We start from the raw sequence: 27,477 nt of genomic DNA, 5'->3' as shown, positions 1-27,477 counted from the left end.
ATAACCAGAAGGATATAGCAGTTGAACTCTTGGTTTTTCGAAGCGAAAAAGTTCGAAGGTTTCAGAAGTACTTACGAGGCTGATAAAGGTAGCTTTTTGTCTGGAGATGAATACTTTGATCTTAGTAATGAAGAAACTACTCATGGTAATTCTGGCAACCGTGGCCGTGAAAGCAATTCTGTGAAAGTTTTGTCGTATTTGAATTAAAGGCGAAAGGAAATCTTTGTGCTCAAAGTGTATCCAAGGGCAATGAAAGTTTTCAGGAAGTACAGCTGCATCATTCCTTCGTCTGCACCTGCACAACGACTTTTTTCGGTAGGTGATGGAATTTTTACTCCAAAAAGAAACATGCTCGGAATTGGTATGTATGAAAAGCTTCTGCTGTTGAAAGAAGCAAGAAAGCAATTAAAAGTTACGATGAAGCTGTAATGAACGTTCTTTTTTATTTTTTTTCTTATTATATCTTAATTGAAGTAAAATTCAAGTTAAATCAAAATACTTGAGTACTTAAGTACTGAAGTACTTTTTCAAAAGTACTTATTACTTAAGTATATTTTTAGAGAAGTACTTACTTGTATTTACTTGTACTTACTTGTACGAGTAAAAATTTCTCTGAGTACTTGGTACTTGTACTGAAGTAAAAACAAGAAGTACTTGGCACAACACTGAAACTGGAGGCACTGGTAACTTCTCGCTCTCCGGTGTTAAGCCGAGTCAAGTGATTTGTCTAGTTTTCAGAAGGAGATTTTGGTCCCTCGCTTTCGCTGATGGGACTGTTTGCTTCCTTGAGGCCCTAATGCTTTCGGTAGTTTGTATAAAATAGAATTGAAATAAGATGAAAATTGCAACATGGGACGTTTTTATGCCACCTGGTATTTACCAAGTAACATATAGCGATCGCAAATTCTGTCGGTCTGTCTGTCTGTCTATCTATCGGTCTGTCTGTCGGTCCCGGTTTTGCTACTTTAGGCACTTCCAGATAAGCTAGGAAGAGGAAATTTGACATGCGTATCAGGGACCAGACCAAATTAAATTGGAAATAATCCTTTCCCCGGATTTTGCCATCGGGGGGGGGGGGGCAGTTAATTCAAACAAATTAGAAAAAATGAGGTATTTTTAAATTACAAACGGATGATTTGATCTTAACGAACTATCTTATTTAGAAGGGACCCTTAACTCAGGTCTTTTATTTTAAATTCCGACTGCATCCAGTGTCATTGGGGGGGGGGGGTTGGAGGGGGGGCGAAAATCTTAGAAAACCCTTAGAGTGGAGAGATCAGGATGAACTTGGTGGGACGACTAAGCACAAGTCCAAGATATGTGACTGACATAATCGGACTGGATCCGCTCTCTTTGGAGGAATTGGGGGGGGGGGGGGGGTAATTCGGAAAAATTAGAAAAAATGAGGTAGTTGTAACTTGCGAAGTGGTGATCAAATCTTAATGAAATTTGATATTTTAGAATGATATTTTGCTTCAAAGCTCTCTTTTCAAATCCCGACTAGATCTGGTGACATTTGGGGGAGTTAGAGGGGGAAACCGGAAATCTTGGAAAGCGTGAAAATTGAGATGTCCTTTTCTTGCGAATGGGTGATCAGATCTTAATTAAACTTGACATATAGAAAGATCTTATGTTTCAGATCCTCCAATTTCAATTCGAATCGGATCTGGGGACGTGGGGGGTTAAAGGGGGAAACAGAAGGACCCCGTGTCTCAGAGCTCTTATTCAAAATCCCGACCATCTACAGTGATATTGGGGGAGCTTGAGGGGGAAACAGGAAATCTTGGAAAACACTTAGAGTGGAGAGATTAAGATAAAACTTGGTGGGAAGAATAAGCACAAGTCCTAGATACGTGATTTACATAACCGGACTAAATCTGCTCTCTTTGGGGGAGTTTGGGGAGCTAATTCGGAAGAATTAGAAAATTTTTAACTTAAGAACGGATAACCGGATCTTAATTAAATTAGATATTTAGAAGGAACTCTTGTCACTGAGTCGACAATTGACTTCCCTGGTCGGGATGTCAAATCACAACCAGATCTGGTGACATTGGAGGAGTTGGAGGGGAAACCGGAAATCTTGGAAAACGCTTTGAGTGGAAAGATCGGGATGAAACTTGGTGGGTAGAATAAGCAAATGTTGTAAATACGTGATTGACGTAACTGGACTGGATCCGCTCTCTTTGGGGGAGTTCAGGGGATCCAGTGCTTTGGCGAGCTCGGTGTTTCTGGACGTGCTAGGACGATGAAAATTAGTAGGTGTTTCAGGGAACTGCACAAATTGACTTGATAAAGTCGCTTTCCCCGTATCCTTGTTGGTTTTCGGTTCTTTTGCATTGATTTGGATTTGTTTACAGGCACTAATCTTAATTACCCTAAGAGAATCAAATATATAATTGAAAAGAGGAATAAAGTAAAGAAACGTGTTGAATCTATAATTAAACTATTTTTATCCTCTTAGAGCGTTGTGTGTTAAATGGATAACGGGCTTGTCATAGTTTTTTACCCCGTCATAGTTTTTTGGTACTGAATTTTTAAGGTTTACTTTGCTAAAAACCCCAAAATTCGGCCAAAAAACTTCAAAATATTCTTGTGCCAATTGTATGGGTACTTTTAAAATAATAATGTTTGGTTTATCTATTAGCTACTTAATTTTACTACAGAGTACCTGGGTAGTCTCTAATGTGTTTACATAGGTGTCATGCTTCATAGGAGACTAAAAAAAAACAACAAAAAACAAAACTGAACTATGTGTTAAATTTTCTGCTGTTACTAAGGCTCATGTTTCTGTCAAATATGGAATTTTGCGACAAGCCAAGAACTTGCATCTCCAAGAGCTTGTAACTTGCATCAAATTAGCGAGATACTTATATCATTGGATTTTCACATGTTTCTAAGATGTTTTCAATGTATTTTTCAAGCTAAAAAAAGGAAAAAAAGAAAATAAAAGCAAACTTCAAAAATATCAAACAGTTCGTGGTAATGAACTGTAAGTAAGGAGCGACCCGGCTCAATAGTAACCGAAACTTTAAAAACGGTATTTTGATACCAATAGATGCACTGAAAGAATTGGATTTTTATGCTGATTTCAAATATATAAGCTTCATCAAGTTTAGTTTTACCCATCAAAAGTTACGAGCCGGGAAAAACATATTCAAAAGGGTGAGACACTCCCTAGAAGTCATAGAATCTTTATGAAAATTATAACATTAGATTCAGTGTTTCAGAGAACCCTACTGTAGAGGTTTCAACCTCCTATCCGCAAAAATGTGGAATCTGTATTTTTTACCAGACGCAAGATCGTAGATGCGTGTTTGTTTTATTATTATTTTTTTTTGCAATGGTGATCGTATCGACCCAATGGTCCAAGAATATCCCGAGAGGGCTCATTCAAACGGAAATTAAAAGCTCTAAAGCCCTTTTTAAATGACCTAAAAAATTGGAGAGCAACTTGGCCCCCTCCTACGCTCACGTTTTTCCCAAAGTCGCCGAATCAACATTTTGAGATAGCCAGTTTGCTTGCATAATCGCATTTTGCATTTGTATTTGCTTGCATTTCCTGTTTTTTAAAAAAAAACGACTGAAAAACGTTATTTAAAAAACGGTCAGTAATTATATTAAAAAAACAAGTTTTTTCAACTGAAAGTAAGGAGCAACATTGAAAGTGAAAACGAACAGAAATTATTACGTATATGAGGGGGTTTGCCCCCTCGTCAATACCTCGCTCTTTACATTAGTTCTTTTTACTACTTTAAAAAGAGGTATTTATTATAATTAAACATTTGTTATGATTTAGGGGCCATTCTTAAGGAACTGGAAAAAAATTGATATTTAGCGTAAAGAAATTTGAACTGTAGCGTAAAGATTCTTAAAGAACTGGAAAAAATTTGAACTTTAGCGTAAAGAGCAAGGTATTGATGAGGGGTTGAACCTTTCATATAACGCAATAATTTCTGTTTGTTTAAAGTTTTAACATTCCTCCTTACTTTCAGTTGAAAAACTTGTTTATTTATTTAATAACTTAATAGATGAATTTGTTAAACAACTAAAACCTGAGGACTGCAGTAAAATAAAATACCGAAAACGACAAGAACAGTAGTATTTGCAAGGAAAGTTTTCTTCAGCCACCAAAGATGTGATATTACGATGTTGGTATCAAAAGCTCTGTTTACTTGACTATATCTCTCAAAAAAGAAATGTGTAGATGTTCATTTAAAAAAAGGGTTTAAAAAAATCTCATTAAAATCTGAAACGAGCGGAAATAAAGTCATATAATCAGTCAAACTCGGAATGAGCAAGATTTATTTAATGAAGTTTTTTACGTAAAATGAACAAAATTAAAATGATTTATCCCACCAAACCTAAGAATAACCCGTACTGTTAAGGAGGAGTAGATGAATACTAAGCTAACATAAATTAGCTTACAGTAATCAGATTAAACTAAAGGTAAATAGAAATTACCTACAATAAGAATGGGTCTACCGCTCACTTAAACTCCCTGGGGACCAGGGCTTTAAAACAAAATACATTCTGAACAGTTTCTCTTTTATCATTGTGGTTTTTGACCAAATGAGCCATCTCCATAATCTCCACGACCATATCAGCCATGCTATAGTAAAAAAAAAATACCGAAAAAAACCAACATGGGAAGCACATGGCTTTCCACAAAGGCAATGCTGCTTCGTTTCCTCTGATATCGAGGACAAAAATGTTGTTAAAAAATTAACTGGACCAGTTGATAGAACTTGCTTAATTTGATTGAGTGGGCTGTAAATCTCAGCTTTGAAAAAATGTTGCCTACCCCCTCTTGAATTGCTGCGATTGACCTTTGTGGTGCCCCATGTTAAGTCCAGTTTACCCTGTGGAACTCCGTCTTGCCTAAACTATTCAAATCAAGATAAACTAGAATTAGAGAAACTGCATCCAGTAACAACCTCTCTGCATTTCATGCCTGTACAAAAAGTATTTTTTCTTTCGGCTACGATCAATGTTCAAGTCGTAGTCCTTTAATTTTTTTTTCAATTATTGCTATTAGATTTTCATGTCTTTGTAAAACAGCACTTAATTTGTAACTATTCTAAATATAATTTGTGTTTCTCTGTTTTTATTAAGAAAAGGCAAACCAAGGAAGCTTAGGAAGGAAGACATTGGAGCTCCGATGAATTTTCAGCATGTTCAACATGTTGGCTGGGACGCAAATCGAGGATTCGCTCTTGAAAATGTTGATGAACAACTTAAGCCATTTTTCAATCTGGTAAGCTCTGGTACTTTTTCCTAAGGTATTTATTTCCTCTAAAAGAAGTGAACTTGCGAAAGCTTTGAGTTGTACCCAAAGGACAAGATACAAACGTCATTGAATTCATTAGTCTCAGATCTGTCCATTCTCTGACCCTCAATTGTGATATAACTTTAACCTATTCTTTAAGAAGGAACTATTCTTGCGTAAAAACTAGGAAGATTGAATTTTTTTTACGATTGTCAACCAGTTTGCGACTTATTTTTAATCTAAGAAAGCATTTACACCATATTAAAAAAAGATATAATTCTATTGGTGGATAGAGCTTAGTTATTGAATAACAGCAAAATTATAGTCTTTGCTTGACATATTAGAACGTAGGATAGCACTCAGTAGATACATCAAAAGAATCGATGTTTTATGCTGATTTCAAATATATAAGTTTCTTCAAGTTTAGTCGAATCCATCAAGAGTTACGATCCTGAGAAAATTAGCCTTATTTTCGGAAAAAGGGGAAAACACACCCTAAAAGTCGTAGATTCTTAATTAAAATCATACCATCAGATTCAGCATATCAGAGAACCCTACTGTAGAGGTTTCAAGCTCCTATCTGCAAAAAAAATCACGGAAAGAAAGATCACGGATGCGCGCATATTTGTTTTTTTCCCCAGGGGTGATCGTATCGACTCAGTGGTCCTAAAATGTCACGAGAGGGTTCATTCGAACAAAAATTAAAAGTTTTAGTGCCCTTTTTAAGTGATCAAAATATTGGAGGGTACCCAGGCCCCCTGACACGCTCATTTTTTCCAAAGTAATCGGATCAAAGTTTTGAGATAGCCATTTTGTTCAGCATAACCGACAAATCTAATAACTATGTCTATGGGGATGACTTGATCCTCCTGACTCCCCGGGGGAAGGACTGCAAGCTATGAACTTTGCCTATTCTTTACATATAGTATTGATTATTGGGAACCATAGGTGAGGGGAGGAGGCTTATTTGGGATTATCTTTCCATAGAGTAATTTTTCATGGGGGAAGATTATTTTTCCATAAGGGAACTCCGGAATTCCCTGCATTATTTAAAAACAGTCAGAAATTAAATAAAAAAAACAAGTTTTTTCAACTGAAAGTAAGGAGCAGTATTAAGACTGAAAACGGACGAAAAATTTTTTTTACGTATATGAGGGCGTTCGTCCCCTTGTCAATACCTCACTCTTTACGCTAAATTTTTTTAGTACTTTTAAAAGAGCTATTTATTCTAATTAAACGGCCTTTGTGATTCAGGGCTCATTCTTAAAGAATTGGCACGAAGTTTGAGCTTTAGCGTAAAGAGCAAGGTATTAACGAGGGGGTGAACGCAGTCATATACGTAATAATTTGTGCTCGTTTTAGGTTTTAATGTTGCTCCTTACCTTGAGCTGAACAAATTTTCTTTTTCTTTTTTTTTTATGAGCTTACTAGGAATAGTATTGTATGTATTATTGCATGTGAAAATAGTATGCAAATACTATAGTCTAGACTTGAACTGGGGACAAAACCTTAAAATCGTAAGAAGATGCATGAAAAGATGCAGTGAAAGAGAGTTAAGCAGAGAGAGAGATATAGGTAAAGGAGGATTACTATTAGCCGATTTCTTATTTGTTAGGTTTAAGTACATATTGCTATATTTGTTTTGCACCCAATCTTTGTTGAACTGCGGCTGTTGCTTTGTACCACTTTTCGAGGTTTCTCACACCAAATTTTTCCATGACATTTTAGGGGGAATCGGAATTGATTCTTGGTGAGGGGTGGCAATTTTAATCTAGTTAGTCTAAGAACAAATCTTCATTGATGTATTTGATGTACTTTCGATTTTCACTTTTTTTAGTTTTACCTAACATTCTGTTGTTGCTGGCTTAAGACAGACTGTGATCGTTGTTCGAAAATACCTGCCCTGTTTTTCTAGTGGAGGCCATAATCTGCTGTTCTTCATATTAAAATATCACGTTTTTTGTGGATATTTCTTGTTTTCCATTGGCCAATTTGGTCAGAAGAGTTTTTTAAGTGCCCAACTGGTTTACCATCTATTATGAAACTTTCAAATACCACTGGTAGTGTCAAGGTAGTTTCAACCATTAGAAGTTTCGACGTATTATACCTTCTCTGAGACCATCCGTATGAAAAATATCAAACAAAAAGATAAAAAAGCTTAAATCCCATGCGAAAGAAAGATGTAAAACAGATCATAAAATGACGCAATAGTTTTGCATTTTTGTGGTTTCTAGTTTGGCTGGGTCTACTAAGCTTAGCTAGTTCAGTACCCAACAATATCGTTTGACGAATAATCTATAAAATGTCTGGGTTACATTATACCAAAAATTGTGAATAAATTCAAACTATGACAAAAAAGCGACAATCTTGTATTACAGTCGTAGTTTTTCGAGTTGAACGTTGTTCTTGCCTAGAAAAAAATAAATGATGTTGGCCTCATCATAGGCTTGTAATTTGTTTTTTTGATTTTTATAGGCTGGAATTACGGAAGACCAACTGGCTGACTCTGAAACCAGAAACTTTATTTATGACTTCATTAGTCAACGAGGTGGCGTTGAAGCTGCTATGAGAGAAGCTTCAAAGCCAGCTCCTCCACCGGTGCCAACCCGAGGACCAGCCACGCCACAAGTCAATAGGAGTGCGCCTCCCCCTCCAGCGCGACAGCAAGCTCCTCCTCCTCCTACAAGGGGAATAGTGTCTAAGCCAGCTCCTAAGCACACGGCTCCAAGTATTCCTTCTTCTTACGCAGGTAATGTATTATGCTGTGAAAAGGGCGTCCTTTTAAAACTTGTATTGAATATATAGGTAGAAATGCAGGGCAGTAAGATTGAAATAAAGTTGTGCACCCAAGTGCTAGGACCCAATGAAATCCTTGAAGCTCATATTGTACAGTGATTGTAATATATTATCATGATTTTTTTTTTCCAGGGAAAGGATTTTTTCCAGGGGGGTACGAAAGGATTTTTTCCGGGGGGTTTAAGATAGAACTTTAAAAAACCATCAAAAATTTGTTTATATTCATTCTATTACGTTTCTACGAGTTGGACAAATATTTCGGGGGGGGGGAGGTCAAACACCTAATTCCTCCTATATACGGCCTTGGCTTATTATACCTGTCTAGAAAACTATTAATGTGTCTCAATTTTGATGCAATAGTCATTATTTGAGAGTTTAAAAAAATTAATATATTCGATATAATTGTTATATTACGAGCTCAGTTATTATTTTTTTTTTTTAGTTAAAAACCTCGTATGTTTTGTTTTTATTATGACTGTGTTTTTTGTAACAAAAACAAATTTCTGTAAGTTAATTCACCATGATGGTTTTCGGTTTCTAAGATAGATTTGTCTCATGTAATAAAAAATAATGATTAACACGAAAGTCACTTTCACAAACCGCAATAAGCAGAAATCGAAATTTCACCAAAAATATTAATAAAAATATAAGAAATCGATATGGATAAACACGTGTATTATACATTTAAGTTGTGATTTGTGCAAAGAATTAGCATAAGGTAAGCCAACAGTCGTAAATATTTGCTCACACAAATTATAACATGCTCTACAAAACGGGGAAAACGGCAGAAAGTATTAATTTTCTTTTTATTTGTAAGGGTACTAAAAGTAATTTTTTCTGCCACCCGGATAAACTGGATTTTTTAAAGACTAAAAATAGAGCTGTCGGACTGTCATGAAATAGAAATTCGTCCTTGATCATTTTAAAGTGCGTACGACACGGTTTCATTTTTGTCTAAAAAATTTATGTTTTTCCAGCTAGCAAGAAGTCAAATTTCGATCTGTTTTTAGTAGAAAGTTTTTTTTTTGCTTTTTTGCTAAAAAAAGTCTTAAACTCTTTGATAAATTTGAAGGACAAAAAATTAAATGTTCGGATGGTTTATTCTATCGACTCATACTTTTGACTCACGAATGTCGCTTGGAAAATCATGTAGAGACACGTAGAAATAGATATTCAATTTTCTTTGAAGATTGGATCTTCTAGACAGACAAAATCTAAATGCGTGTTTCAAAATAAAATGCTTAGAATTCTATCACACAAGAAGACCTATTTACGAGCTAAACCATCAGATTGCTTCTTTTTTTTTTATTTAGTTATGACCTTTATATTTGCTAAAGTATTGTACAGTTGTTCTAAAATGAAGTCTCTAGAACACCTCAGAAATATTAATATTTGGTTTTCTTCCTAAAGGTCAAAACTTTCCTGGAGATGATTACCAGTCGTAATCACCGCACTTCTAATAAAAATTAACCGTTTTTACGCAGTATTTGGGCATCTAACATCTTATTCTATAGAACATTTGTTTTAATGTTTTTTAATTTTGATTTTCAAAAATGGTTTTAATTTTATAAGTTTTCCCTTTCTAGTTCCACCTGCTCCTGTTGCAGCTGTAGCTCCTCCACCACCTCCTCCTCCTCCGCTTCCTTCTGGATCATTGATTACCGCACCAGCTCCCCCACCTCTGCTGACGGTTGTGCCTAATCAGCCAAAGCCTACTCTACCCCCTGAGGTGCAATCTGACTCAAGAGGTGCTTTAATGGAAGCGATTCGTGGAGGTGCCACGCTTAAGGTACTTTTTTTCTGTTTTTATGTCTGACAGTTTTTGCAATTCTACTGACTAACTCGATAATCAAGTCTGATTCTTGTGACCAGAAGGAAAAAATTGATTTATATAATTTGGCAAAATTTGCTTAGCTAGGAAAACTAATCTACATCGGTAGTGGAAAGTCGGTTGGTTTTATTTTGTTTTGTAGAAACGAATTCCGGTTTGAAATTATTCCTTGTTTTATTAATTATTCCTTGAAATTACTTAAAACTTTGTTCTTACAAACTGTATCCAAAACTGTAAGAACCTCCTTTCTTCTTTCTTTCCAATTTTAAATATATTTTTTTTTGGTTTTCTTAATTATATCAAAATTATATCTACGAGATATATATAGCTGTTATATTTCTTGAAAGACTAGTGGCTTGTTTACGTGCCTTGAATGGCGGGATACGTCAAAGAAAATGTTAAGTTTTATTTACAGGATGTTCGGGTCTTCCGTGTTTGAAGCAACTTTAATTTATGTTGCATGTCATAGTTAATCCATAAACTGACGAGAACTTGTGCGTAACATGAGCTGTTATATGCGCTGATATATTCTAGCGTATCAAAAAAAAAAAAAAAAAAAAAAAAAAAAATGAATGCATTAAAACCTCTTGCCTGAATAATTTAAGTTGTTTTCTCAAGATTATATCGCGAATAATTTTCCCTTTGGGGGATATTATTCCCGTCGAGGGATAAATATGCTATCGTTTTTGACTGAGCAATCTAATAATAATAATAATAATAATAATTTATTCCAGAAAAAGCCCGTGGGCCATAGGAAAAATACATAACAAACAAACAACAAATTAACTACATTAAATTAAAACTATTTAAAGAAAACACTCCCGATGCACCGCTGCAATCCTGACAAACCTTGATATCCTTTTAATACTCAGGAAATTTGTATCTTTCATTCTATCTACCATCCATATCTCATTCAATTTTTCTTTACCATACATCTCACGCCTCCAATCATTCAATTCGACACATTCACACACAAAATGTATTAAACTTTCATCCTGAGATCCGCACATAGGACAAGCAATAGATTCCATCTTCTCCCCTTTTCTCCCTTGATACTTTCTTTTCTCCCCAATCAAAAATCTATTTCACCTCCAATCCAAATAAGCCTTCAAATCCTCTCTACTTAACCCAACCTTCCAAAATACTTGTCAAATTTCTCTATGTACATTGTTGCACTACTTATAAAACGTGGTCTCATTCTGTATCAATGCATAGCGAATTATTTTTTCGTAATTTATTTTTTAAATCGCTTTGTATTAAAAATAAAACTAATATGCTAATAGAAGTTATGTTTGCCATTTCGAGCAGTCAAAATTTTGTTTTATGTGTAAATACGTAAATTCTGGTATTTAAGTAAGTAAGTAAATTGTTTTGCGCTAAAAGTCCTAGGGCATTTTAAAAACAAATCAAATAAGAAAATTCACTTTTAAGTAATTTGTATTGCATAAACACAATATAAACGAAGAAAAACACAAATCAAAAAAATCTACTTCTGTGCTCCATTGCCAACTTGAGAAATTGACCTAAATTTTTAACACATGCGAACCATTCATCCCTCGTTACAATCACCAGCCATCTCTCATCAAACCTGCACTTTCCACAGGCTTCATTTCTCAACTTACATAATTCTTCACACTCATACATATCACGACCCACACTCTCATCCATATTTCCACTTATTTTCCTCACATAATTGTAGCTTCTGACTTGTATCTGCAACTAAAACTATGTCATTCCCTGCTATTTATATAAATACTAAATAACTTAGGCCATAGGGTACATCTCTGCTTTACTCCTATCTTATGTTGTACTACCCTAGAAAAATTCCTACTAACCCTAACCTCTACTTTCGTTGTCCTACAAATTTCTACTAAAGTAGCTATAAAAAATCGGGAAACCCGCCTCTAAGAGATTCCTTATAAATAGCCCTCTATCTGGATTCTGGGGTGGCAAGTAGGGGATAGGGGGCAGACCCTTCCCCCTGAAACTTTCAAAAATACCTTCTTGTTTCTATTTCATAGCTATTTGTTATTTTATCATGGCTAACTGATCGTGTCCCCCCCTATAATCCTTGCCTCGCCCCCTACATTTTTGTGAGTCGGTGCCACTGTTTACATTTGCCAAATGCACCTTTCAAGCCCACAAATGCTGCATACAAACGACATTTTTGGCCTTTCTATAATTATTCACTGACGTAAAAATATGGTTTACAGTCCCGTATCTTTCTCTGAAACCTGCTTTAACCTTACTAAGCATTTCTTTCCAACATAACCCTCTTTTCAAACTACTATCTACTACCTTAAAAATAATTTTGTTAAACCATCACCTAGATGGATCCCTCTATAATTGTCATTGCCACTTGTATCTTCCTTTTTATATAATTGAACCATAATCGACAGAGTCCCCGTCTGCGGCCAAATCCTCATTTCTAAAATAACTGTGAAGAGTAATGAAACGATTTGAAGCAAATAAGCTCTTCCCTGTTTCCACATTGATGTTGGTATGCCATCGGGACCAAGTGCTGATGTTCCTTTCACCTTTTTCTAAAAATTCCATGCTCCCTTTTGGATCCACTGGGTCTATCAAGTCATAATCTACTTCTTGCAATGGAAACAAATTGAACTTCTAAGTTGGTCTGAATATTGTTCTAACTGACTACCCCCCTCTCCTACTTTCTAAATCCTCAGGCCATGAAGCTGTTGGAGGGCAAAGCTCCTCTTGACACGATCGTTTCTTTGTCTTCACAAACTTTTTATATTGTTTGTTAAGTGTGCGGCATAGAAATAACCGATCTTCCTCAGGGAACGATTGTTGTTTAATATTCTGGAATGCTCTTCTTTTAGTTAAGCATTACTTATCAAAAAAGTGCTTGGCTCTTGCGGTTTTCTTCTTATATATGCTCTAGATTAGCCGTACCTTTATCAATTTCATCCTTCTGTATTATTTCGTTACATTTTTGGAACTCCCCCTTACCCTTTCTTTAATAATAATCTTAATAAATCTTTCTTCGTCTACATCCTTTACTGTTAGCCGAGACAAAACCCCTAACTTTTCATCTTCACTTTTAATGTAATTCCTTTTTTATTAGCCCTAAATTTCCTACATACTATTATTTCTACCGAAGTCTCAATTGGCACATGGTCTGCCCTGTCACATCCATAATCCCGAAACGCTAGAACAAAAACAAGAGAGACAACCCTACCAAAATATAATCCATCAGATTTCGGGCAGTACCCGAAAAATATGTAAACTCGCCCACATTTTATCCTCCCCAACTCTTCCATTTAAAACCACTAGATTTTTCATCCCACAAAAATCTAATAACAACAAGCCCCATTTATTTGTCCTCTTAGTATGGTCTTTACTTGGTCTTGCCTCCATTCCCTCCTGATTAGCATTAGAATCACGCACTTCACTCACTCCAAAACTTAGTAGAAGACGATCCTCAGGCAGCAATAGACCGCAAAACTTTGCCATTTCATTGCTAAAATGGCCATTAAAGTCACCTAAAACACAGATTTATGATTATTTAACAATCTCTTATAATAATACATCCCTCAACTTATATGTTCCCACGTATCTTCACTACTACTATTTTCTGGTGGCATATAAACTCCACAAATAAAAACAAAACAACTCTTTCTTACTGACGCATTTATCCAAAAAATATTTTCAGATTTCGATTCCAACTGGATATACATATAAGAAATCACAATTTATTAGCACTGATATTCGGCCATATTTCTGATCTTTTCTACTTCTCTTTCTCGAAACATTATGTGACACAAATCTCTCACGATAAACCGGATCTTCTCTGCAAGTTTCAACAAAACACACAAAATCCCATTCCCCTCACTAAATAATTTTTCAAGTTTAAAATCATCATATCCTTGCATATTCCAATGAGCTAACCTTATTTTACATTGTTCATGGCTGTCTTTATCCTACGATCGCCAAATCATTATTTCGAAGTGGCATCCCTTTGTTTAAAACCCGAGGCTTCAGACTTTACCTATTTGACTAACATCACCAATCACCTTCACAATATCCTAGTGACCCACGCCTTCGCCTATTTCCCCCATATTTTCGCGAGCGTAAGATGTCCCAGGCTCGTTTAAATCTTAAATAACTTAAATAACTTACTTTTATAAATAACTAAATAACTTAAATAACTGCCCTAGGGGCGTGACCGATCTTGATCTTTCTTTAATAATCAAGCTTGCATTGTGCATATCCTTATTGTCCCTATGCATACTAAGATTTAAGTCAAAACTCTAATGACTATGGGTTCTCATTTGCTCTACTGCTTTAGCATTTCGTTGTTCTCGCAAATTTCTTTCACTTTACCCAATTTCCTACAGTATAAAATTTTTTTATCCCCCACAAAAAGTCTCACACCCCTTTGCTTTGCGTTTGAATTACCTTCTGTTCGTGGGGCTTCCATAACTGGTATCAACTTACTACGCTCAAACTACTCTGATGAGGTGTAATCTGGAGCTGCTGATAAATGAAACTTTTTGTAAAGTGCAGCTGATGTAAACACGGATTTTTTTCAATTCTATAGACGCAAATTTAACTACGACTGGTCTGACTTTCTGATTTGAAGGAAAACGAAAAACATCTTTTATATCTGAAGAAACTTGGCACCTCTTACTGTTTCGTTGAAGCATCTAAGAATGTCCTCTTTGGACTAGAAACCCTTATCCTTGGGTCAAAGTTGTACAGTATCACGTTACACCTTTTTTTGATCAGCCTCAATTCTATCCATCATCTTTCTATACTTTGTAATTTCCCATTTTGAGCTCACGGACTTCCGCCTCTATATTTTCCGATCTTTTTTCCGCCTCACAAATTTTCCTATTCAAAGATTCAGAAATTAAAGAAGATTCCATAGATAATTTTTCTACCTTTTCACGCAGGGGATCCAGTTTCTACAGCTCTATTTACATTTCACTTTGTTTCCTTAAAATCTGTTGCTGGACTTCTGTTGATTTCGTCATCTTGATCGTAATTACTAGCTACTTAAAATAGAAACTGCACCTGTTTGATAGTCAATTATCTTATCCACGCCGACTCTAAGCGTGCAGTTAGCCAAGTCGTTGACGATACTACAATTCACTGTGTCCAATGAAGCGTAGAACTTGTTGCGCAAATAGTTAATTTTATTTTTCCTATGGCCACTTCCTAAGTGTAACCGGATCTGTTCAGATTTTATTGATCCTTAAGAATGCTTTAGGAAATGACTATGGGTACAGCACTGATATCTTATTCAGAAGGCGCTCTCTACTGAAAGCCCTACCTGTTTGGGAGTCAATTATCGTATCCACGCTGACTCAAAGCGTACAGATAGCTAAGCCACCGATAATAATGCTAGGGCTAACAGAAATTCTGAATGAACTTCTCTGCAAAATCTGAGGCTAACTAACTTCTCTGCAAAATCTACTGGATATGTTTCGCAATCCGAACTAAAAGAATGCAGATTAATATATTTCACAATGTCAGACGTAGATCTATCTATATAAAAATAAGTTGTTTGTGTGTTGACTGACGTCATGTTTGTGTGTCGACTGACGTCATGTTTGTCGACCGACGTCATAATAAGGATTGAGCATTATGCCGTCATGAAGTTGTTTGTCGACTGACGTCATGTTTGTTATGACGTCAAAGGCGTTGTATATGACGTCATTATAAGAACATAAGAAGGCCTTTCAAAGAGAAAATTTTAATATAGATCTTAAAATGACAGAAGAACCTACAATGGCAGAAGAAACAGCCGAGGAAGCTGCTCAAAGAGCTAATGCCAAAAGGCTTGCGGCTAATAGAGAAAGTAAGCAAAGAAAGCGTGCCGAGGAATCACAACAACAGCGTGATGGCAGAAGAAACAGCCGAGGAAGCTGCTCAAAGAGCTAATGCCAAAATGCTTGCGGCTAATAGAGAAAGTAAGGAAAGAAAGCGTGTCAAGGAATCACAACATCAGCGTGAAAACAGGCTTGCGGCTAATAGAGAGAGTATGAAAAGAAAGCGTGCCGAGGAATCACAACAACAGCGTGAAAACAGGCTTGCGTCTCAAAGAGAAATCACCAAAAGAAAGCGTGCCGAGGAATCACAAGAGCAACCTGAAACAACCTGGACAGTGAGAGTCAAAACGTATCAAAACTGAAAATGATAGCGATGATGATTGGGTTTGGGATTTTGACTTGGATAAGGTCATCAATACCTACAAGATTTTAGTTAAAAAAAAAACAAAGGTTCGGCGATATGTATTTCATTGTGACGAAAGACAAGTCAAGGTAGAACAAACCAAACAACTTGAAAGTGATACCGATGATAAAAAAAAAACGACGTTGAAAGGACTATCGTTTCCCAGTTGCAACATCTTTTCCACATAAATAATAATTTAGTGCTTCTGTTCAAAACAGCAATCGAATTGATGCCTACTGATACGCAACTATCAATGAAGTGGCAATCGTTATGGTCGGTGATTTGCATATGACGTCAAAGGCTTTGTATATGACGTCATTTAAAGTATATAAGAAGGCGTTTCAAAGAGAAGTTTTTATTAAACTCATCGATGCTACGATGCCCTACAATATCCTATCATTTTTTGGGATGGAGCCGACGGCTATCACTTTAATATTAAATTGATAAATCCAGCCACTAACAAAGAAATGAATAAGAAATGCAGTGCAATGAAATATTATGCCTATAGATTAATGATTTGTCATTTATTACATTTATATATAATCCATCTTGGGATTAGATACAACAGCTTTTACATCCTGGACAATCGCCGGTTCATAGACATGACATTACGGCCCATATGTTCCGGCAAAAGTTGCTCTCCTTCATCTCCTACAGAGTTATGGGAGAAATACAAATTGCAAATGGTCGAGAATGTATTCTACCGAATACGGCTAGAAAGGTCAGATATGACCTTGGACTTTACAACAGAAATTTATAACTGCACTTTAGTTATGATTGAAGATTTGTGCTTATCTATTGCAAACAAACTTCTCAAGCATTTGGGAATGCCTTCACCTAATCGTACTGCTTCTATTTCTACATGTGTAGAATGGGATCGTGAACAAAGTTACAACACAATTGATCTATTGTCGTATGTTACAGACCGGGACACCGGGACACAAGGAATATAAATGACGACCGGGACATTCAAAGAGAAATTACAGACCGGGACACAAATGACAAGCGGGACACAGGGAATATAAATGACGACCGGGACACTCAAAGAGAAATTACAGACCGAGACACCGGGACACAAATGACGATCGGGACACAGGGAATATAAATGACGACTGGGACACAGGGACACAACTACAACGGGGACGCCAGTTGGTGGGGGCGCGAAGCGCCTCACTAACAACTAGTATGTATATATATATATATATATATATTTATATATATATATATATATATATATATATATATATGTATTTATATATATATATATATATATATATATATATATATATATATATATATATATATATATATATATATATATATATATATATATATATATATATATATATATATATATATATATATATATATATATATATATATATATATATATATATATATATATATATATATATATATATATAAAATAAGTTGTCCACAAAAAAAGGTAAAAAACTAAAAACTAAAAAAAAAACTGAAAAAACTAAAAAAAAGGCAAAAACTACAAAAAAACTAAAAACTAATAAATACTAACACAATTGATCTATTGTCGTATGTTACAGACCGGGACACAATGAATATAAATGACGACCGGGACATTCAAAGAGATATTACAGACCGGGACAAAAATGACAAGCGGGACACAGGGAATATAAATGACGACCGGGACACTCAAAGAGAAATTACAGACCGAGACACCGGGACACAAATGACGATCGGGACACAGGGAATATAAATGACGACTGGGACACAGGAACACAACTACAACGGGGACGCCAGTTGGTGGGGGCGCGAAGCGCCTCACTAACAACTAGTATGTATATATATATTTATATATATATATATATATATATATATATATATATATATATATATATATATATATATATATGTATTTATATATATATATATATATATATATATATATATATATATATATATATATATATATATATATATATATATATATATATATATATATATATATATATATATATATATATATATATATATATATATATATATATATATATATATATATATATATATATATATATATATATATATATATATATATATATATATATAAAAATAAGTTGTCCACAAAAAAAGGTAAAAAACTAAAAACTAAAAAAAACTGAAAAAACTAAAAAAAGGCAAAAACTACAAAAAAACTAAAAACTAATAAAAAAAATAAAAAAGCTAAAAAACTAAAAAAACTAAAAAAAACTAAAAAACTAAAAAAACTAAAAACTAAAAAAAAACTTAAAAAAAGGAAAAAACTGAAAAATAGAAGAGAAAAAGAAAACTAATAAAATTAAGAATAAAATAAAAAAAAATAAAAAAGATAAAAACTAAAAAAAAGTAAAAAGAAAAAACGAAAAAAACTAAAAAAGCTAAAAAAAAGGTAAAAACCAATAAAAAACTAAAAAGAAAAAAAGGAAAAAAAACTAAAAAAACTAAAAAAACTAAAAACTAAAAAAAAAACTTAAAAAAAAGGAAAAAACTGAAAAATAGAAGAGAAAAAGAAAACTAATAAAATTAAGAATAAAAATAAAAAAAATAAAAAAGATAAAAACTAAAAAAAAAGTAAAAAGAAAAAACGAAAAAAACTAAAAAGCTAAAAAAAAGGTAAAAACCAACAAAAAACTAAAAAGGAAAAAAGGAAAAAAACTAAAAAAAATTTTCATCTAAAAAACTAAAAAAAACTAAAAAAGGTAAAAACTAAAAGAACTAAAAAAGAAAAAAAACTGAAAAATAAAGGAGAAACAATCTAAATAAATGACGACACTCAAAGAGAAAGCGACCGAGACAAAAGGAATGTTCTATTAGCAATCAACAAAGCACCGGGACACAGGGAGTATAAATGACGACGACCGGGACACAGGGACATAACTACAAAGGGGACGCCGGGCTGCACAGGGGGATATATAAATGAATATCTATCTATCTATCTATCTATATATATAAAAATAAGTGTTCTGTGGATCTGTGGATCTGTGGATCAGGTGACGATCCACAAAAAAAGTAAAAAACGAAAAACTAAAAAAAAACTGAAAAAACTAAAAAAAGGCAAAAACTACAAAAAAACTAAAAACTAATAAAAAAATAAAAAAGCTAAAAAACTAAAAAACTAAAAAAACTAAAAAAACTAAAAACTAAAAAAAAACTTAAAAAAAGGAAAAAACTGAAAAATAGAAGAGAAAAAGAAAACTAATAAAATTAAGAATAAAATAAAAAAAAAAAAATAAAAAAGATAAAAACTAAAAAAAAGTAAAAAGAAAAACGAAAAAAACTAAAAAAGCTAAAAATAAGGTAAAAACCAATAAAAAACTAAAAAGAAAAAAAGGAAAAAAAAAAACTAAAAAAACTAAAAACTAAAAAAAAACTTAAAAAAAGGAAAAAACTGAAAAATAGAAGAGAAAAAGAAAACTAATAAAATTAAGAATAAAAAAAAAAAAAAAAAAAGATAAAAACTAAAAAAAAAGTAAAAAGAAAAAACTAAAAAAGCTAAAAAAAGGTAAAAACAATAAAAAACTAAAAAGAAAAAAAGGAAAAAAACTAAAAAAAATTTTCATCTAAAAAACTAAAAAAACTAATAAAATTAAGAATAAAATGAAAAAAATAAAAAAGATAAAAACTAAAAAAAAAGTAAAAAGAAAAATGAAAAAAACTAAAAAAGCTAAAAAAAAAAAGGTAAAAACCAATAAAAAACTAAAAAGAAAAAAAGGAAAAAAAACTAAAAAAACTAAAAACTAAAAAAAAAACTTAAAAAAAGGAAAAAACTGAAAAATAGAAGAGAAAAAGAAAACTAATAAAATTAAGAATAAAAATAAAAAAAAAATAAAAAAGATAAAAACTAAAAAAAAAAGTAAAAAGAAAAAACGAAAAAACTAAAAAAGCTAAAAAAAAGGTAAAAACCAATAAAAAACTAAAAAGAAAAAAAGGAAAAAAACTAAAAAAAAATTTCATCTAAAAAACTAAAAAAATTAAAAAAGATAAAAACTAAAAGAACTAAAAAAGAAAAAAAAAACTAAAAAAAGGAAAAAAACTGAAAAATAAAGGAGAAACAATCTAAATAAATGACGACAGTCAAAGAGAAAGCGACCGAGACAAAAGGAATGTTCGATTAGCAATCAACAAAGCACCGGGACACAGGGAGTATAAATGACGACGACCGGGACACAGGGACATAACTACAAAGGGGACGCCGGGGTGCACAGGGGGATATATAAATGAATAAAATTAAGAATAAAATAAAAAAAATAAAAAAGATAAAAACTAAAAAAAAAGTAAAAAGAAAAAACGAAAAAACTAAAAAAGCTAAAAAAAGGTAAAAACCAATAAAAAACTAAAAAGAAAAAAAGGAGAAAAAAACTAAAAAAACTAAAAACTAAAAAAAACTTAAAAAAAGGAAAAAACTGAAAAATAGAAGAGAAAAAGAAAACTAATAAAATTAAGAATAAAAATAAAAAAAAATAAAAAAGATAAAAATTAAAAAAAAAAAAGTAAAAAGAAAAAAGGAAAAAACTAAAAAAGCTAAAAAAAGGTAAAAACCAATAAAAAACTAAAAAGAAAAAAAGGAAAAAAACTAAAAAAGAATTTCATCTAAAAAACTAAAAAAAACTAAAAAAGGTAAAAACTAAAAGAACTAAAAAAGAAAAAAAATAAAAAAAGGAAAAAAACTGAAAAATAAAGGAGAAACAATCTAAATAAATGACGACACTCAAAGAGAAAGCGACCGGGACAAAAGGAATGTTCGATTAGCAATCAACAAAGCACCGGGACACAGGGAGTATAAATGACGACGACCGGGACACAGGGACATAACTACAAAGGGGACGCCGGGGTGCACAGGGGGATATATAAATGACGATGGCGACTCAGGGAATGGTCGATTCACAGGTGGGACATAGGGACACAACTACAATGGCGCGTAACTAATATGGCACGTAACGACTTACGCGCGCGGGGGGGGGCTTGGGGGGGCGCGTAGCGCCCCCACCAACTAGGTGTTGGGGTGGCGCGAAGCGCCACGCCAACAGCTAGTATATATATAAAAATAAGTTGTCTGTCTGTCTGTGGATCAGGTGACGTCATGTTTCTGTGTTGACTGACGTCATGAAATTAGTTGTCGTCATTTTTGCTTTGACGGTGACGTCATTAACGGTATTTAAGACATTTGTTCACGGAAAAATGTTTAATTGTAAAATGACTGAAGAACCTACAATGGCAACAGCCGAGGAAGCTGCTCAAAGATTTTATGCCAAAAGACTTGCTGCTGATAGAGAAAGTAAGAAAAGAAAGCGTTCCGAGGAATCACAAGAACAGCAAGAAAACAGGCTTGCGGCTAAAGAACGCAAAACATCGCGGTTAGATGAAAATCCACCTGGACAGCGAGAGTCAAAACATATCAAAACTGAAAATGATAGCGATGATGATTGGGTTTGGGATTTTGACTTGGATAAGGTCATCAATGCCTACCAGATTTAAGTTAAAAAAACAGAGGTTCTTCGATATGTACTTCATAGTGACGCTGAAAAATAAAGAAGAAAAAGAAAACTGAAAAAAGAAAAAAGGTAAAAAACTAAAAAAAAACTAAAAAGAAAAAACACTCAAAGAGAAATTACAGACCGGGACACAAATGACGACCGAGACAGAGGGAATATACGTGACGACCGGGAACCTCAAAGAGAAATTACAGACTGGGACACCCGGACACAAATCACGACCGGGACACAGGGAATATAAATGACGACCGGGACACAAGGATACAACTACAACGGGGACGCCGGGGGCACAGGCGGGATATATAAATGACGACCGGGACACAGGGATTGTTCGAATAGAAATTAAAGACTGGGACACCGGGACACAAATGACGACCGGGACACCGGGACACAGGGAATATAAATGACGACCGGGACACTCAAAGAGAAATTACAAACTGGGACACCGGGACACAAATGACGAACGGGACACAGGGAATATAAATGACGACCGGGACACAGGGACACATCATTAGAATAATGAGGTATAGATCTGAATACGGATTGTTTTTCCCATGGACAATTATATGTTGCATGTTCAAGAGTCAGTAAACCTGACAAACTATTTATATGCACAGACAATGGGACAGCGAAGAATGTTGTATATTTGAATGTTTTACGTAGTTAAAAACATATATTTATATCTATCTCTATTCACAGGTGGGACACAGGGACACAACTACAAAGGCGCGTAACTAATATGGCGTGTAACGACTTACGCACGCGGGGGGGCTTGGGGGGGCGCGAAGCGCCACACCAACTAGGTGTTGGTGGGGACACAGGGACCCAACCCCATCAGCTAGTATATATATATATATATATATATATATATATATATATATATATATATATATATATATATATATATATATATATATATATATATATATATATATATATATATACTAGCTGTTGGGGTGGCGCTTCGCGCCACCCCAACAGGTGGCGCGCAAACATATCAGTTTTGATATGTTTTGACTCTCGCTTTCCTGGTGTATTTTCATCTAACTGCGCGGTTTTGCGTTCTTTAGCCGCAAGCCTGTTTTCTTGCTGTTCTTGTGATTCCTCGGCACGCTTTCTTTTCTTACTTTCTCTATCAGCTGCAAGCCTGTTTTCTTGCTGTTCTTGTGATTCCTCGGCACGCTTTCTTTTCTTACTTTCTCTATCAGCAGCGTGAACGCATTAACGCATGTCTTAAATACCCAAACCCAATGATCATCGCTATCATTTTCAGTTTTGATATGTTTTGACTCTCGCTTTCCTGGTGTATTTTCATCTAACTGCGCGGTTTTGCGTTCTTTAGCCGCAAGCCTGTTTTCTTGCTGTTCTTGTGATTCCTCGGCACGCTTTCTTTTCTTACTTTCTCTATCAGCTGCAAGCCTGTTTTCTTGCTGTTCTTGTGATTCCTCGGCACGCTTTCTTTTCTTACTTTCTCTATCAGCAGCGTGAACGCATTAACGCATGTCTTAAATACCATTAATGACGTCACCGTCAAAGCAAAAATGACGACAACTAATTTCATGACGTCAGCCGACACAGAAACATGACGTCACCTGATCCACAGATCCACAGACAGACAACTTATTTATATATATATATATATATATATATATATATATATATATATATATATATATATATATATATATATATATATATATATATATATATATATATATATATATATATATATATATATATATATATATATATATATTAGCTGTTGGGATGACGCTTCGCGCCACCCCAACACCTAGTTGGTGGGGGCGCTTTGCCACCCCCCCAGCCCCCACCGCGCGCGTAAGTCGTTTCGCGCCATATTAGTTACGCGCCATTGTAGTTGTGTCCCTGTGTCCCACCTGTGAATATTGAAAGATAATAATATATACATATGTTTTTAACTACGTAAAACTTGCGAATATACAATATTCTTCGATGTCCCATTGTCTGTGCATATAAATAGATTGTCAGGTTTACCGACTCTTGAACAGGCAACATAAAATTGTCCATGGGAAAAACAATCCGTATTCAGATCTATACCTGATAATTCTAATGATTGCCCTTGAGCTTTGTTGATGGTGATTGCTAATCGAACATTCCCTGTGTCTCCGTCGTCATTTATATATCCCCCGGTGCCCCCGGCATCCCCCTTGTAGTTGTGTCCCTGTGTCCCGGTTGTCAGTTATATTCCCAGTATTCCGGTCGTCATTTGTGTCCCAGTCTGTAATTTCTCTTTGAGCGACCCGGTCGTCATTTATATTCCCTGTGTCCCGGTGTCCCGGTCTGTAATTTATTTTTGAGTGTCCCGGTCGTCATTTATATCTCCCGGTCGTTATTTGTGTCCCAGGTGTTCCAGTCTGTAATTTCTCTTTGAGTGTCCCGGTCGTCATTTATATTCCCTGTGTCCCGGTTTTTAGTTTTCTTTTTCTCCTTTATTTTTCAGTTTTTTTCCTTTTTTTAGTTTTTTTCTTTTCAGTTTTTAGTTTTTTTAGTTTTTTTATTAGTTTTTAGTTTTTTTTGCTTTTTAGTTTTTCTTGTAGTTTTTGCCTTTTTTATTTTTTTCTTTTTTTTTCTTTTTTAGTTTTTTACCTTTTTTTTATTTTTTTTAGTTTTTTAGTTTTTTTAGTATTTTTTTTAGTATTTTTTTTTTGTAGTTTTTACCTTTTTTAGTTTTTTTTCTTCTTGTGTATTAATGCTAAAGCCAAGGTTCGAACCTGGAACCTCTCGGACCTGGAACCTGGAACATAACGCTTTTTAACGCTTTTTGAGCAGAAAAAATAAGTTGTCTTTGTGTCATGTCTGTCGAGTGACGTCATGTCATCATGTCTTCATGAAGTTAGTTGTCGTCATGTTTGTTATGACGATGACGTCATTAAAAGTATTTAAGAAAATCGTTCAAAGACAAATTTTTAATTGTAAGAAGATCGTGGACGGAAAAATGTTTAATTATAAAATGACTGAAGAACCTACAATGGCAACAGCCGAGGAAGCTGCTCAAAGAGTCTATGCCAAAAAACTTGCGGCTGACAGAGAAAGTAAGAAAAGAAAGCGTGCCGAGGAATCACAAGAACAGCAAGAAAACAGGCTTGCGGCTGATAGAGAAAGTAAGAAAAGAAAGCGTGCCGAGGAATCACAAGAACAGCAAGAAAACAGGCTTGCGGCTAAAGAACGCAAAACCGCACAGTTAGATGAAAATCCACCTGGACAGCGAGAGTCAAAACATTTCAAAACTGAAAATGATAGCGATGATGATTGGGTTTGGGATTTTGACTTGGATAAGGTCATCAATGCCTACTAGATTTTAGTTAAAAAAACAAAGGTTTGGCGATATGTATTTCATAGTGACGCTGAAAAATAAAGAAGAAGAAGAAAACTGAAAAAAGAAAAAAGGTAAAAAACTAAAAAGAAAAAAAACACTCAAAGAGAAATTACAGACCGGGACACAAATGACGACCGGAACAGAGGGAATATAAATGACAACTGGGACACTCAAAGAGAAATTACAGACTGGGATACCGGGACACAAATGACGACCGGGACACAGGGAATATAAATGACGACCAGGACACAGGTATTTAAGAAAATCGCTCAAAGACAAATTTCTAATTGTAAGAAGATCGTTGAAAGAGAAATTTCTAATTGTAAAATGACCTACAATGGCAACAGCCGAGGAAGCTGCTCAAAACGAATGTATTCAAGCCGAACTAGCTGAGTTGGTAAAGCGTTATGTTCCAGGTTCTAGGTCTGAGAGGTTCCAGGTTCGAACCTTGGCTTTAGCATTAATACAAAAGAAGAAAAAAAAACTAAAAAAGCTAAAAATTAAAAAAAACTAAAAAAGGTAAAAAACTAAAAAAGAAAAAAAACTAAAAAAACTAAAAAAAGGTAAAAGCTACAAAAAAAACTAAAAAGAAAAAAAAAACTGAAAAAGAAAAAAACTTAAGAAAGGGAAAAAACTGAAAAATAAAGGAGAAAAAGAAAACTAAAAGCCGGGACAAAGGGAATATAAATGACGACCGGGACACTCAAAGAGAAATTACAGACTCACACTGGGACACAAATAACGACCGGGAGATATAAATGACGACCGGGACACTCAAAGATAAATTACAGACCGGGACACCGGGACACAAATGACGACCGGGACACAGGGAATATAAATGACGACCGGGACGCTCAAAGAGAATTTACAGACTGGGACACAAATGACGACCGGGATAAAGGGAATATAAATGACGACCGGGACACAACTACAACGGAGATGCCGGGGGCACAGGGGGATATATATATATATATATATATATATATATATATATATATATATATAGATATATATATATATATATATATATATATATATATATATATATATATATATATATATATATATATATATATATATATATATATATATATATATATATATATATATATAATATATATATATGACAACGGGGACACAGGGAATGTTCGATTAGCAATCACCATCAATAAAGCTCAAGGGCAATCATTAGAATAATGAGGTATAGATCTGAATACGGATTGTTTTTCCCATGGACGATTTTATGTTGCATGTTCAAGAGTCGGTAAACCTGACAATCTATTTATATGCACAGACAATGGGACAACACAGAATGTTGTATATTCGCAAGTTTTACGTAGTTAAAAACATATATATATATCTATAACGAAAAGAGAAATTTTTTCTCTTTTATCTATATTCACAGGTGGGACACAGGGACACAACTACAATGGCGCGTAACTAATATGGCGCGTAACGACTTACGCGCGCGGGGGATTCGGGGGGGGGGGCAAAGTGCCCCCACCAACTAAGTGTTGGGGTGGCACGAAGCGCCACCCCAACAGCTAGTAGATATATAAAAATAAGTTGTATGTCTGTTACACTATGTCTGTTACGCCAGATTATATTTTCTATATATATAAAAATAAGTCGTATGTATTTTTGTGTTGAGGGTTTGCATATGACGTCTGAAAAATAAAGAAGAAAAAGAAAACTGAAAAAAGAAAAAAAGTAAAAAACTAGAAAAAAACTAAAAAGAATAAAAATAAAAAAAAAATAAAATAAAACTAAAAAAAGAAAAACCTAAAAAGAAAACACCTAAAAAAAAAAAATAAAAAAGGTAAAAAAACTAAAAAGAAAAAAAAAGCCTAAAAAAAACTAAAAAAGCTAAAAAACTAAAAAAAAGAAAAAACTAAAAAAGAAAAAATTGAAAAGGAAGAGAAAACATATCTATGTTCTATATATATATATATATATATATATATATATATATATATATAAATAAGTTTTATGTCTGTTACACTATGTAATTTTCTATATATATAAAAATAAGTTGTATGTATTTTTGTGTTGAGGGTTTGCATATGACATCTGAAAAATAAAGAAGAAAAAGAAAACTGAAAAAAGAAAAATGTAAAAAACTAAAAAAAAAAACTAAAAAAGAAGAAAAAATTAAAAATTATAAAAATTAAAAAAAGAAAAAACCTAAAAAGAAAAAACCTAAAAAAATAATTAAAAAGGTAAAAAACTAAAAAAAAAAAACTAAAACAAGCTAAAAACAAAAAAAAAGGTTTATTATAAATTGTTGAGCTTTAGCATGCTTGGCACCTAAAGATTTTTCCAAGTGTCAATGTTAGAATGAACATTGACAAATTGAAAAACTTTGAAAAAGATTAAAAATAAAATTAAAGCATGTTTGTTTTATGTATGTTTTAGGGTTTGCATATGACCTAAAAAGAAAAAAAAAACTAAAAAAGGACAAAAATAAAAAGGAAAAAAACTAAAAAGAAAAAAAAAACTAAAAAAACTAAAAAAG

General features: G+C 33.8%; 1 protein-coding gene and 1 long non-coding RNA gene across 2 annotated transcripts in view; both read left to right on the top strand.

The window, feature by feature from the left end:
- LOC136032933 (uncharacterized) overlaps nucleotides 1-27,477 on the top strand; it is a 417,461-nt gene that overhangs the window by 250,168 nt on the left and 139,816 nt on the right. The window lies entirely within an intron of this gene.
- LOC136033324 (actin nucleation-promoting factor WASL-like) overlaps nucleotides 1-27,477 on the top strand; it is a 65,896-nt gene that overhangs the window by 22,765 nt on the left and 15,654 nt on the right. Inside the window, exons 5-8 of the mRNA XM_065714118.1 lie at nucleotides 44-194; nucleotides 5,113-5,254; nucleotides 7,742-8,015; nucleotides 9,649-9,851. Of these exons, the coding sequence (XP_065570190.1) occupies nucleotides 44-194; nucleotides 5,113-5,254; nucleotides 7,742-8,015; nucleotides 9,649-9,851 (770 nt within the window). The remainder of the gene's footprint in view (nucleotides 1-43; nucleotides 195-5,112; nucleotides 5,255-7,741; nucleotides 8,016-9,648; nucleotides 9,852-27,477) is intronic.

This window comes from Artemia franciscana, chromosome 11 (genome assembly GCF_032884065.1).
Source record: "Artemia franciscana chromosome 11, ASM3288406v1, whole genome shotgun sequence".
In the NCBI taxonomy this organism is placed as follows: Eukaryota; Metazoa; Arthropoda; class Branchiopoda; order Anostraca; family Artemiidae; genus Artemia; species Artemia franciscana.
This window is presented reverse-complemented; position numbering and strand designations above follow the sequence as displayed.